This window comes from Scyliorhinus canicula, chromosome 7, assembly GCF_902713615.1.
Source record: "Scyliorhinus canicula chromosome 7, sScyCan1.1, whole genome shotgun sequence".
Taxonomy (NCBI): Eukaryota; Metazoa; Chordata; class Chondrichthyes; order Carcharhiniformes; family Scyliorhinidae; genus Scyliorhinus; species Scyliorhinus canicula.
This window is the reverse complement of record NC_052152.1, coordinates 143,191,927-143,206,342: the sequence shown is the minus strand read 5'-3', so window position 1 is coordinate 143,206,342 and position 14,416 is coordinate 143,191,927. Positions and strand designations below refer to the sequence as shown.

Genomic DNA, 14,416 nt, shown 5'->3' with positions numbered 1-14,416 from the left:
CGCCGTGTTCATTTTGCAATCCACTCTCTGTAATGGTTGGATCATCAAATGCATTTATTTCTTTTTGGGCCATCAAATTATCCAGCTTGTTATGAATTTGTGTGCATTCAGATAAAGTGCTTTGAATTCTGACTTTTTTCCGATTCTAATCGTATTTGCTGGTGCACTTTTATAGAATCATAAAATCCCTACAGTGCAGAAGGAGGCCATTCGGTCTATCGGGTCTGCACTGGTCCTTGCGCCGATAGAGCACCCTAACTAGGCACAATTTCCCCACTCCTAGCCTCGTAACTCCAGCTAATGTTTGGGCAATTTAGCATGGCCAATTCACCTAACCTGCACTGTAGGACGAAACCAGAGCACCCAGAGGAAACCCACAAGGTCACAGAGAGAACATGCAACTCCACACAGTCACCAGAGGTCAGAATCAAACTTGGGACCCTGGCGCTGTGAGGCAACAGTGTTAACCACAGTGCCACCCCATACTTGTCAGTTCTCTAAGAGTGGACTCTAATTATTGGTATGTCCAGTTGATACCAAAATTCACAAATACATTTTAAGTGATAATAAGAAAATTCCACAACAAACTTATTGAAATTAATTCAATTGACTAGTCCTGTCACTGTGTAGCGATTGTATAATTATTGCCAATCATTGCTGCCTACAGAAATGCAAGAAAGAGTAATAATACTACAGATATGGACTAAGATTAGAGTCGGACAGCGGGATTCGCCATCGGCAGGATTCTCCGCTTCGCTGGCAGTTCACCCATGCCCGTGGCTTTCCTGACGGTGTGGGGGTAGCCACAATGGGAAACCCCATTGGCCGGCTGCGGGAACGGAAAACCTCACTGCCGGCGGGGGCACGCTGTGCCAGAAAACGGGGCTGATGGGGTAGAGAATCCCGCCCAGACTATTCACACAGAGTTCAACTGTTAAGTAGCACTGCTTGGAAGAGCAATACCCTGCTATACAGGTAGCATATTCTCATGCTATGGGAGCAGCAGCTGTCTGCCTCATAACAATAAAAGATTGGGAGTTTTATAAAGACCCCAGCAGGTCCAAAGGAATAGGCCATTTTTTAAGCAGAACTTTATACTGGACTGGTGAGAAGCCCATTATGGGGTTATAATTATGTACTAGAAATGGTATCAGATCTCCCCAAGTTACCAAGCTTACAATGAGACTGGAAACCATATCACATTGCTGCTTTTATATCTATATGCCTAAAACTGCTTCACAACAAATCATAAGCACCGGTATAATGGCAGTGGAAACGTACATGTGGAAACACTTCCTAGAAAAATAAAAAATGAGAATGCATGATTAAAAAATGAATACAATGTATTGAAAAGAATAAGGTTTTAGAAAACAAACATTAACAACAATTGACAAAGTCAGCAAGAGTAGAATCCAGTGTAGTTGAGGTAATAAGAGTCAACTGCAATCATTTTAGTCCAGTTGGTAAGCAAAATATTTCATCCTATGTAATAAATTATTGTATGTACATTACTGTATATACAGTTTAGTTTCCTAATATTAGCAGGATGTGTTCATGGAAAAAAACAATGCAAATATTGGCTAATGGAAAATTGTAGCGATGGATTATTGATTCCAGCATTGAGAAAGCAACCAAGTGGATGGTTTAACAAACAAAGCTAAATGAGGTGAACAGTATTGAACTCCCAATGAGTTTTTATGCAACCCAGAAATATTAATTAACCCTGTAGCTATCAATATTGGTTTTACTATATCCTTCGATTCATTTGGATTTACTGAGATGGTACAAATTATCGTTGATGTTTTAACATGTGAACATTGTTCAGCATTCAATCCAGGAGAAGACAATATCTTGGCCCATGTTACAAGGCTGGAACACACAAGCTTCCTTATGCTTTATTACCTCTATTCTCAACAGGTCCATCATCTTGCTGTCCAGAGCATGTGAAAAGGCTCCTGATATTCTTTTCCCGGTTAGAGACCTCCAAATAGATTTCATTACTAGTGCCAATTTTCTTACTGTTAGTCACTACAAAAGGGACCAAAGTTAATGACCCAGTGACTGCTGATATCAACCAACTCAGAAGCAGCTGAGTTTGAAGTTGGATATTTTCTGGGTTTATGGTTGAATTTCATACTAGACAGTACACTACACACCGATCCATTAGCAGGTATGGTGGGAGTGGAACGTGGGAGGGGGAAAGTTCCCTGAAACATTTTAAACTTGATTTCAATATGTACCAAGTGCAAATTTTTCAGAAGGGGAATTTCATCCCCCAGAAAAGTTATTCCAGATCCTATCACGTGATCAATATATCAGGTTCCCACATATAAAATAAAAAAAGCAAGAACATTTTCTGTTCTTTCATCTTGAAAACCAAATTCACACAACAGATTGCTGCAATGGCAACTTCTTTTTAAATTCAATATCCGCTATATATTAAAATGGAAAACAAGAGGCAATGATGACTAGGGCAATGAGCTAGCCATTAATTTCTCAACTAGATCATTGTCTTAGAATTCATCCTGCAGGAATTCAATAATCTATACATAATATTTTTGTATATATTCTATATACACCCACATAAATATAAGTCATGTAAGATCTGTGTACAGAACGTTTTTCAAAAGCTGGAACCTTATCTTTTTTTTTTATATACAGGTTCATCAGCCCACATTAAACATTGTGCTAAACTTTTTAAATAACCATCAAAAATGTGATTCATAAATTGGGGTCATTTCTGAGGATTCAGTACCAAGTTTATGGATTTGCAAATTGGTCAATAACTGGACAAGGTAGGGAAGGGGCATGGCAAACAAAATATACAAATAGGCTTTTATCTGTTCATTGCATGCAGGTATCAAGGATTATCTAAGGAAAACCAAAAGTATTATAAGGCAGGGAAAGGGGATCAGTCATTTGTCTCTTTGCTTCACTGTCCCCTTCTCTCTTACTAAAATTGAAAAGTGCTTAAGTCATCTTCTGCTGCCACTTTCATTAGTCTTCAGAGTATGCAATGACCTCAGCCTGAGCCATCTCGTACTGGATTGCTTGTTGCTGAAGCTGTTGTATTTGTTCTTCTGTAGCCTCAGTTGTGTAGATTCCTTGAACCTGAGCGATAGCTGCATCAGCCACAGCTATTAAAGGAAGAGGAAACAGTAGCTTACTTTTAACAACTTTCAGCACAGTCAACAAACTTTCAAAAGAGATAATTCAAAGCTGGTCTTTACCTGACACAAAGCTACCTTTCTCTTTGAACCGCCTGCTGTGTAAATCTGCTTTTACTTTACTATACTTTAAAAGTCAACATTCAGAGCAGCAAAGTATCTCCCATCGGGCAGCTAAGTGTTGACGGCGGCGTAAAAACGGGAGTGTTTTACTCCGGCGTCAACAGGCCTTCCGGTGCCCGATTCTCTGGGCCATAGGGGGCCAGCACGGCGCTGGAGCGGCCCATGCCACTCCAGCTGCTGACCCAGGCGTCAACTGGACGCCACGGGGTCCGCACATGTGCAGTGGCACAGGCGCCAACTCGCGCATGCGCAGTGGCACTCTTCTCCGTGCCAAATGGCGTAGGGCTACAGGAGGCGGCGTGGAAAAATGGAGGCATCCAACCTGAGAGGCCGGCCCGCCGATCAGTGGGCCCTGATCGCGGGCCAGGCCACAACAGAGGCGCCCCCCAGGGTCGGACCACTCCTCCCCTCCCCCACAGGCTGCCCCCCCGGACCCTTCAACGTCGAGGTCCCGCTGCTACGGCCGCTCTGCCCATCCGGTCGGAGAACTGAAGCGGCCCCCGACTGGCGCGATTCGCGCGGCGCCCCGGGGATTCTCCGACATTGGGATGACAGTTGCAAATGGATAGAATAGAGGAAAAGCAGTTGCTGAGAAGCAGGTAAGAGATAATAGGAATTCTCCCACAAACAGGTCTAGCCTATTGGAAACAATGGAGGACAGAAGTAAAGCCCTCTCTGGGGAAGAAACTGTGTTACGAGAGCTGGCTAAATTGTTTAAAGGGTTTGGAGATAGGAATCTCTGGAATTCTGGATCATCAAAACTGTTGGGGCTTGAGAGAGAGGGGGACTTGTCAAGGTGTGCCATTGGCAACGTGATAGTCTGATCTGGAAAAACCATAAAAAGACACTGGAAGTTTTGACCTCGTGTGAAACTGATGGAGAATTTGAAGTGACATTGAGACTGTCCCATTAATGCTACATATCTGCCAGAAGTGAGGCGTGGAGTTAAAGCATTTCTAAGAGATACTTTGTTTGAGTTGATGGTTGCCATTTGAGTGAAGTTGTGGATGACGGTCTTGACTCCCCAGCACAGGTTATTGGTGCTCACACTGATGAGCTACAAGATATCCTAAAGAGAATGGATGAAGCAGAGAAGAGAATCCTATCAGTCAACAGGGCAGTTTCCTCAGTATGGTCTCACCTTCGGTCCTTGGAAATTTTGCTGCATGTTATGTCGAACATCCGGGTTGATTGGAGAGATGGGACCGGAGAAGGTGCAACTGCCACCTCGTCTCCAGAGGGGAGCTGGGGATGAATTCTCGGCCTAATTTGAGATCTGCTGCTCTGCTGTCCTGGTCTCAATTTGAAAGTTGGGTGATTTAAGTTTGAGGGAGCACATTGTATCCAGTCTTCAGGGATGGAGGTCGGTCAAGGACGAAGACCATTGGTCTGAAGTCGTCTTGATCTCGATGTTGGTCGAGAAGAGTTGGAGGCGGCTGGATGCGATGGATCTTCGTCATCCACCGAGGCTAGATTTCTCTTTACCGGGGCTCTGGGAAGATGACTTGGCGGAGGTGCAGGGGCTTCAGTGAAACTCTGGATGGATCCTGCATGTTTCTCGATGATCCGGTCATGGTTTTAGCATTTCCAAGCTCCGTGGATGGTTATATCATCCTGCAGTTCATCATTAATCTTACTTTGTTCCTCGTGATTAGACCCCTGATTTCATGCTATTGCTTTTTATCCTGACAAGGGTATATGATATATGAGCACAGAAGCTGTTGTATAGAGTTGGTTGTAGACATGAAGGTTGTGCAGTATTTAACTGTATTTGTTTTTAAAAAATGATCTGTAATCTGTGCTTTTACACTGAGGGAGTACATTTTTTGATACTATTCACTTTATTTAGAGAAGACGAGTAGCGCCACAGCTGGGTGGCAGGTAGATGGCTTGGTACAGAGGTGGTTGCTATGGCCTTACAAGTCCTTTGTGTGGATGAGGAAAACCCTCGTTAGAAGTGTCGTATTTTTCTTTTGTACTTTGTTATTTTGGGATTAATTAAGGATTCCTTACTCTTCTATCATGTATCCTGAAAATACTTTTTTTATGTCTGTTCCTCTGGCATTGTTGGAATAGTGGGGGGTGGGGTGGGGGGAGGAATATGTAGTGGTGCACTCCCAGGCGTGGTCAGTTAATCCTGGAATATATAGACTTTTTGGATTGGTCTTCTATATTTAACTTAGCTGCGCAGGTAGTGACAGTAGTTACTTGGGGCATGGAATGTATGGTGGGCATATCACCCTGTTGACAGGATTTCTTTGATGAGGGGAAAACGACTGGAATCACGTTGATGACGAGGCCTAAGTGGTGCCTCGGGGTGCTTAAAGATAGTATAGTTTGCTTTGTTCAATGTAGAAGAGTGATCCTTGGCCTGTTGTAATGTGTCATTCATCCTAATTTGCTAAATTGAGGTTAGGGCGGTATTAACTGTGTTTACCCGGGTCAGGTGGAAGGTATGTTGGGCGGGGCATAGGTCACCCTCCCCGGAAATGTCACTTTTTGGGGGTGTCTGGAATACTCTTCTTCTTGAGATCTGGGTTCCCTCGGGAAGTAGTATCCTGGTGGCTGTGGGGCATGCTTTGGTTCAATATTGTTAGAGTCTTTCTTCACTTAGAGATTACACTGGATGGAGGAGTATTATACAAGCACTTACAAACTGTCCTCCTTCTTGATGCTTGGGGAAGTAGCGTGTTTATGAGGTCATTCTGTTCTGCTCCTGGTATCCTTTTTGCAGAAGTGTACATTACTAGACCTTGTCTGACATCTATTGGTTAATTCTGGTGTTCCTCTTTCTCTCGGGATTCCTTTCTTTATTTGGGTAGATGACATGCTGATACAGACTCTGATTTGTTATATTTAATTCTAGAGGGTTTCCCTCATCTTGTTGGGAGGAGGAGAGTTGTATCTCCCTCCGAGATATCCCTTTGATGGGTGTCTTGACAATTCCTCTTCTTATTGGTTGGGATTCCTTGGTGGCAAATGATTCATATTTTCCTGTGATGGAGGGGCCTGAAGAGTGCCTCAGATATGGCTAGAGAGAAGCGAAATCTGTTGTGCTGAGCGTTTTGGTATGGTTTAACAATCCTTGGTTTACTGGCTTCTGTATACGAGTATACATTGCTGGGTCATGTCTTGCACAGTTGGCAGTGTCCTGTCGTTCCCCTTTTTCTGAGGAATCCTTGCATTGCTTGGAGGTCTTGGGATGCTGAGCTCGGTCCTGATTGGTTGCATTTTGCCCCATAAGGGTTCCGTATATCATGTTATTCTGTCTTTGTTGTCCTGTGGAGGAGGGTGTGCGCCATGTGTTCATAGCTTTATCCTGTTAGCTTGAGAACCTCCTCTCTTTTTGGCATCAGGTCGACCATCTTACCTCAGATGAATTTCCAAGGTAAACAATTTCATTTCCTGTATGAATGGAGATGCCGACTACAATGACTGATAATTTGATTCAATTGTATCAATATTTCTTGGTCTTACCTGTGTATGTGAGGAGTAATGATCACTTTCACTGTACTACATTTTGTAATTTGTTGCACCTTGTGATTAAATGCAAAATACCCCCTTAGAATTAGTATCTTCATGAGATTTTTCTATTTGGGGTTAATGAATCGCTGACTGGCTCCTGCAAAGGTACAGGCAGGTCTGTCCGAGGAAAAAACGCCACTGGTCTCTGGTATAATTGGAATTGGGGGGCAGGTATGTTTTAATGCACGCCCGAACGGGACACGGAGACCTTGCCCTATAGTTTCTTTGGCTGAAGGGACCATCGCTACACTGAAGGTGTGCACCTTTTAACCATGGATTTATCTTCTTCGCCCCATTCTCTAGCTTGTCTGTTTGTTGTTTTTTGTTGTATAAAAAGAGGCAACAAGTTTAATGACTAAGCTGAACCAACTGTGTCAGGTGTTCTCCTGCCTTTTTCTGCATTCATACTGTATTGTATCAGTTGAGGGTTTATTGTGTTAATTGTAAAAAATAGAAATAGCTAATAAAAATATATATTCAAAAAGTTATTAGTTTCTATGAGGATGGTAACATGAACCCAATGGACCCAACATCGAGAAATACAGGTTATGATTTTGTGTGCATTAGTGCCTGTTCCGTGGAATATTAGAGCGGTGACTGGACTCTTGGGTGCCAGCTGGAAAGCCAAAGAGGCTCCCACGTTGCCTCCTCCTGGAAAGGCCTGCTAGTGTTACGTGCCACTCAAGTGGGCACTGCTGGGCCATCTACAGGATCAGAATCCGGGAGATGAGAAGTCCCACCTACAGAGCTGGCGCCCAGTGCAGCGCTAACGAGCGAGCAATGGTTGCTGTAGGAAGGATACCCGCCCAAAGCCCAGATCTTTGTTGGATCCCTAGACTCACTTGAGTGATGGAGGAGGAGTTTTATGTGGTGGGCATTGCACAGAGTATGGGAGGGTTGGCAGTAAGTGAAGTGGGTAGCTCTCAGTGCTCCACCACCTTGTTCCACATACCTCACCCTCCCGAGACCACAAGCTCATCGCACTCCCCGTGTGGGGACAGGCCTGCCTGCCACTGAGTTGATGCTGTGGCAGCAGTATGAGTCCGTTAATTGGGCATCTTTGCCCACTAAAAGGCCTCACTTCACAGTGTGGCGAGAAGGCTGTCCACGAGCCTTCCTGCCGTAGAATTAATCAGGACAGACACAGGAAGATGGTGGGGCCATAAAATTAAACTCGCCATTGGCTGCTCTCCCTTTGAGAGAGAGAGAGAGAGAGAGAGAGAGAGAGAGAGAGAGAGAGAGAGAGAGAGAGAGAGAGAGAGAGAGAGAGAGAGAGAGAGAGAGAGAGAGAGAGAGAGAGAAGAGAGAGAGAGAGAGAGAGATAGAGCTGACTGGTGGTGATTTAACCTGAGGGTCACCATACCTCAGGCGAGGAACAAGGTTGCGAAGGCTGGGCCTTAATAATAACAATAATAATAAAAAATCACTTATTGTCACAAGTAGGCTTCAATGAAGTTACTGTGAAAAGCCCCTAGTCGTCACATTCCGGCACCTGTCTGAGGAGGCCGATATGGGAATTGAACCCACGCTGGTCCTGTTCTGCATTACAAGCCAGCTATTTAGCCCACTGTGCTAAACCAGCCAGGGCCTTCATGAATAACCTCAGCTGGTACGGGAATTGAACTCACAAGGTTAGTATCACTCTGCATCACAAATCGGTAGTCTAACCAACTGAGCTAACCGGCCTCGCTGGTCATAAAACACTGCTCATTTAGTTATTTAATTGAAGGTGGCCGCATTTAGAAAGAATTGACATTATGATGAAGAAGTTTACTTATCAGGGAATACAAGTTAAATGTCAGAGTTAGAACAATAGAATGTTTTTCAGGTAGCTTTTAAAAAAATGATTAAACAATAAAGTTGATTAATTAAATAATTTATGAGGAAAGGCCATTGAAGATGTTGCTACAAGTTTAAAAGGACAAATTGAGGGGCTGCAAGAAGAAAATGGAACAGTTAGGTACAGACGCCCAGTCTTAAGGAGTGTCAATGGTACTTCACCATCAACTGGACATATCTTGAAAAGTAAATGGATTTTTATAGTATGATATCCCACAATATTTTTTGTTACGGACTTGCCATTCAGTGACTGAAATTGCAAGAACATAGATCCATCAATAGCCAGGTGAGGATATTCTTAAAACAGCTGCTTAGTATCAATGAGAACAAAGATTCTGATCAGGTTCAGGTTTCGAATACGGAAAAGCTGCTGCTGCCTCACACCAGGCCTGGACCCCTGCATTTGCTTACCTGTCACTGCGGAATGTGCAGCAGCCTCCAGCTCGGCTTGTGTCACTATTTGCTGGTCTGTGATTGGCACGTATTGGATCTGTCCATCATGGCTCACTGCGATCTTAGCAAAGTAACACAACATCAAGAGATTGACAGCAAAAAATATATGTACTACAGCACACCACAGAGAATTAGCATCGGCAAGAAACTGGTCATTACAGTACTGAAGCACAAACACACACACACACACACACACACACACACACACACACACGGGAATATTGGCAACTCCACATTATCTACGAAAGATCGGACTGAAACGAAAGATCATCGGACTGAAACAATCTACGAAAGGTCATCGGACAGAAACTAAGATAGATTATCAGACTGAAACACTATTTTTCTCTCCACAGATGCTACCTGACTGATGAGTATTTCCAGCATTTTGTGTTTTTATTTCAGATTGACAGCACCTACAGCATTTAATTTTGAGTTGGCAGCTTTACATAATGGATTTTTGTAAATTTGAATATCAAAATCGCAAATTAAGAGAATTGTATGCCATTAAATGTGGCCCATATAATAGATCTTTTCTCAATATTTTAAAAAAAATTTCAATTTTTATTTGCAAATGAAAATAAAGAGGACTATGGCCAAAGGCAGAAAAACAACTATGTAATTGTTACCAAAGAGAAAATGCTGGAAAAATCTCAATAGGTCTGGCAACATCTGTAGGGAAAGAACAGAGCTAACGTTTTGAGTCCAGATGACCCTTTGTCAGTTGTGATTCTAATTCGATTGCTGTACTCTTAGTTAAGTGATGATGGGCCAAGAACTATATTTAAAATTAATCAAATATTCAAGTAATTTCCCCACAAAAAAGGTTTGTTCATACAATACCTGAAATCAAATGACTTTAATGACATAGTTGAAGCATGATGGAATAACTTGCTCATCAGTTTGTACCCATAAATCATAGAATTTACAGTGCAGAAGGAGGCCATTCGGCCCATCGAGTCTGCACCGGCTCCTGGAAAGAGCACCCTACCCAAGGTTAACACCTCCATCCTATCCCCATAACCCAGTAACCCCACCCTACACTAAGGGACACTAAGGGCAATTTATCATGGCCAATTCACCTACCCTGCACATCTTTGGACTGTGGGAGGAAACCAGAGCACCCGGAGGAAACCCACGCACACACGGAGAGGATGTGCAGACTCTGCACAGACAGTGACCCAAGCTGGAATCGAACCTGGGACCCTGGAGCTGTGAAGCGATTGTGCTATCCACAACTCGGGCTGGCCATCTGCTGACAGTCACATCAACTGAATGTCTTGTCTAAATTTCACTGTGATCATTCCTTATGCATCTGGACAGTCCAAAGATGCAAGCTAGAAGCTTTAAGATCCTATCTCAATTCAAAGTCTCTTCTAGTTTAGCTTCAGTTGAGATGTTCTAATCTTGACTATGGAGGGAGAAATGCCAGTATTCTCATTCTTGATCACTATCTATTGGGCTGTCAATTAATCCTATAGTTAACTTCTGAGATTAACATGCTAATCTCCAAAAATATTAACGTACATTTATCACAGAAGTTATGCTGGCTGAGTCATACCAGTAACTGGAGTGATTGGTATGGGCATCGCTTAAAGATCCAGGGATATACTGTTCTGTAACAGCACAAAATGTATTTTCTTGCTGCCAATAGTGACAACTGCTGCTGACCAATTGAGACAAATCCCAGATTAAGTCCAGTGTAATATATTTATTTTTACACACTCAATTTCTAAATGTAGGTACATCTTATTAGAGAAGAACTATACCTGTTGTCCCTCCAAAACCTGGTGTATATGTGGATCTGATTCGTACTGGATGTGGTGAATTTGGCCATCCTGCACCTACGGAGAGCATCAGTAAATAAATAAGGTACAATATTAATTGAAAACAACAAAACATTAACAGTTGTATTAATACAACACCTTTAAATCAGGCAAGCATTATCAAACAAAATTTGACATCAAGCTGAAAAAGGAGATATTAAGTCAGGTGTCTAAAAAAAACAGGCAAACGTTTAGGTTTTAAGGGCATCATAAAGGAGAGAAGTGTGGATAGAAGTTGAGGGAATTCCAGAATTTAGGGCCAAAGCAGCTGAAGGCACAAGTAAACCAGGGGACGACACAAAATTGGAGGAGTGCAGTGACCTCGGTGGGGAATACGTCATGAGATACGATACTGACTAAATTTAGAAATACACACAGAACATTTATTCAATTATAAGCACTGTTGTATAATTTTTGAAAAATGCTGTATTTCAAACAATCAAGTTTCTTGATTTCTGGTGACACTGCGGCACAGTGGTTAGCACTGCTGCTTATGGCACTGAGGACCTGGGTTCGATCACGGCTCACTGTCCGTGTGGAGTTTACACATTCTTGCCGTGTCTGCATGGGTTTCACCCCCACCACTCAAAAGATATGCACGTTAGGAGGATTGGTCACACTAAATTTCCCAATTGGAAAAAAATTATTGGGAACTCTAATTTTATAAAAAAAAACTTTATTGATCTCACATTGATGTGTCTCCTATCTATTCATTGTATAGATGCTACATGAAATGAGTTTAGACAAGCTCAATCTAATTCTTCGCAGATATGGGCACAGTGCAAAACTGCTGAAATATACAATTTCATTCAGATAGGGGACAGAATGGCTGGGAAATGGAAGAGTGTGAGATGTTAGGGTAGCAGTGGCACACCTATGGGTTTAGAGCGGAGGCTCATTGTTAGGACAGAATGAAGCAGGGTTATTCTGCATCTAACTCCGCTATTCCTCACCTGGAAGCGTGTTTGCTTCTGATACTTTGGGCTCAAAATCAAAATCATACCATTCACTAACACTTAAATCCTTCACCTTTATCTCCACAAAAAAGTGTTATTTTAACAAATAAATGCAGGCAGTGCAATGGATTAGCATAGCACAGGGCTATAGAGCGGAGGAAAACATCTGGATCACAATGCTCCATCTCAATAGTTTGCAATGCTGGCCGAGGTATCATGTGGCAAACAGAGGTCAGACATATAGGAATCCCAACTCATGTTCTTGGAACACCCCTTTAATAGAAAAAGAGGTGTCTCCAAGTGTTTTAGATTGCTGTGAACAAAAAAGAAAGAGAAGGGGTAGAAGTGGCTGAACATATTCCTAAAGTGAAGGGCTGCAAGGAGCTTTTCATTGCAGTGAGAGGGGTTTTGGAGAGGTACATGGCAGTCATGATAGTGTACAGTGTGTCGGGAAATAGAAGTTTCCACCACAGGCTTATACGGCAAAGGAAGGGTTGGGGAGGTCATGGTGGAATTTCAAACTGAGGGGGAGTCCCTTTATTCTTGCTACCAAAAAGTAACTTCACATTTTCCTACATTATATCCCTCTGTAGACTGTCATCCTCACCATTTGCTGTCCCCACCTATTTTTTTGTCATCCGCAAACGTGGCAATAGTGCATTCACTTCTCGTCCAAATCATTAATATAGATTGTGAATAATTGTGGCTCCAGCACTAATTACAGGATCCGACCCCAGGGGTGGCCTGGCCCGCGATCGGGGGCCTACCAACCTGTGGCCGGATGGTTCCGTTGGGGGACTTCTTTCCTCCGTGCCGGGCTGGGCACCTGTAGGGTTCCGCCATATTGCCCGGTGGCTGGCGCGTAGAAAGAACCCCCTGCGCATGCGCGGAAATACGCCGGCCGGTCTGTGCATGCGCGAACTTGTGCCGGCCCTTCGGCCTAGCCCCCCGAGAAATTGGAGAATTCCTCACTTTCGGAGGCTGTTGACGCTGGAGTGGTTGATGCCGGTTTTCCCACTGGTGTGGGGACATAGCCCCATTTTCAGAGAATCTTGCACATTACATAGAACATAGAACAGTACAGCACAGAACAGGCCCTTCAGTCCTCGATGTTGTGCCGAGCAATGATCACCCTACTCAAACCCACGTATCCACCCCATACCCGTAACCCAACAACCCCCCCCAACCTTACTTTTTTTAGGACACTACGGGCAATTTAGCATGGCCAATCCACCTAACCCACACATCTTTGGACTGTGGGAGGAAACCGGAGCACCCGGAGGAAACCCACGCACACACGGGGAGGACGTGCAGACTTCGCACAGACAGTGACCCAGCCGGGAACCGAACCTGGGACCCTGGAGCTGTGAAGCATTTATGCTAACCACCATGCTACCGTGCTGCCCTATTCTAATGTTTGACTTTCATTAAATGGTAAAATACTAGATTTTACGTGCACAGATTAGGGATGGGGGGGGGGGTCAAGAGAGAGAAAGAGATTATGTACACCGAATGTATGTAAAAACCCTATAACCACAAGGTTTTGATTTTTCATCATTTTTAATTTCCAACAGGTAAAATGGGCAGGTAAAGCACTTATTTTGCCAAAGAAAAAACAAGTTTCCTTGAATGTTCTTTGCGGTTTGCCAATGCTCATCCTAAATTATACATTGCTTTACAAGTAAAAATGTAAAGCATGCTCTACTTACTTGACATTGTCTTCTGCTACTGCCTGAATATAGAAATATTGAGCTGGAAGAACTGTTTGCATCCAGTCCAGGCCCCCAAACTAAACTTCTCATCTGACTTACTGTAGGTGTACTTTCAACTGCACAGTTCGTTGTTGCAATTAAAAGGAAAGTACAAAGCAACCATTTTTCTGGCATAGTTAAAAAAAAGCTAATTTATATGATGTAAGCAGCTGATTGAAAAAAATAATTCTACGATTTTTGACTTAACTTCAGGGTTTGAGACTAAAATCGGTGATCCGTTTGACTAAATTAATATTTGTTCATTTTGTCCTGATTGAAACGCTTTAAACTACGCTATATGTTGATAATGCGACTCTAACTTTCAACAGTATCATATTGATGCATGACTTCTGAAAATATCTACCTCAGTTCAAACTCCGAAGGACAACCAAACTGCCCCTCCCCCAGCTCCACCGTCTTCACGGTACTAGTTCCCCTCATCTATCCTGCTCATTAACACTTCAAAGAATTCTAATAATTTTGCCAGGCATGATTTGCCCTTCATGAAGACATGCTGACTCTGCTTGATTGAATTATACACTTCTAAATACTCTGCTATTACATCCTTGATAATGGACATTTTCCCAATGACAGAATTAAGCTATCCGATAGTTTCTTGCTTTTTGATCCCTCCTTTTTAGAATAAAGGTGTTGTGTTGGCAGTTTTCCAATCCTCTGGGACTTTCTCAGAATTTAAGGATTTTTGGAAGATTACTACCAGTCCATCCACTATCTCTGTAGCTACTTCCTTTAATACCCTGGGATAAAATCCAACAGAT

The 14,416-nt window shown here is 43.0% G+C and overlaps 1 protein-coding gene across 3 annotated transcripts in view; it reads right to left on the bottom strand.

The window, feature by feature from the left end:
- Positions 1–1,197: 1,197 nt before the first annotated feature.
- znf335 (zinc finger protein 335) overlaps positions 1,198–14,416 on the bottom strand; it is an 88,668-nt gene continuing 75,449 nt past the window's right edge. For all 3 annotated transcript variants that reach the window (XM_038803055.1, XM_038803054.1, XM_038803056.1), the window contains 3 exons: positions 10,874–10,948; positions 9,066–9,168; positions 1,198–3,137 (listed from right to left, as the gene is read on the bottom strand). In XM_038803055.1, the coding sequence (XP_038658983.1) occupies positions 2,998–3,137; positions 9,066–9,168; positions 10,874–10,948 (318 nt within the window). In that variant the 3' untranslated portion in view covers positions 1,198–2,997. The remainder of the gene's footprint in view (positions 3,138–9,065; positions 9,169–10,873; positions 10,949–14,416) is intronic.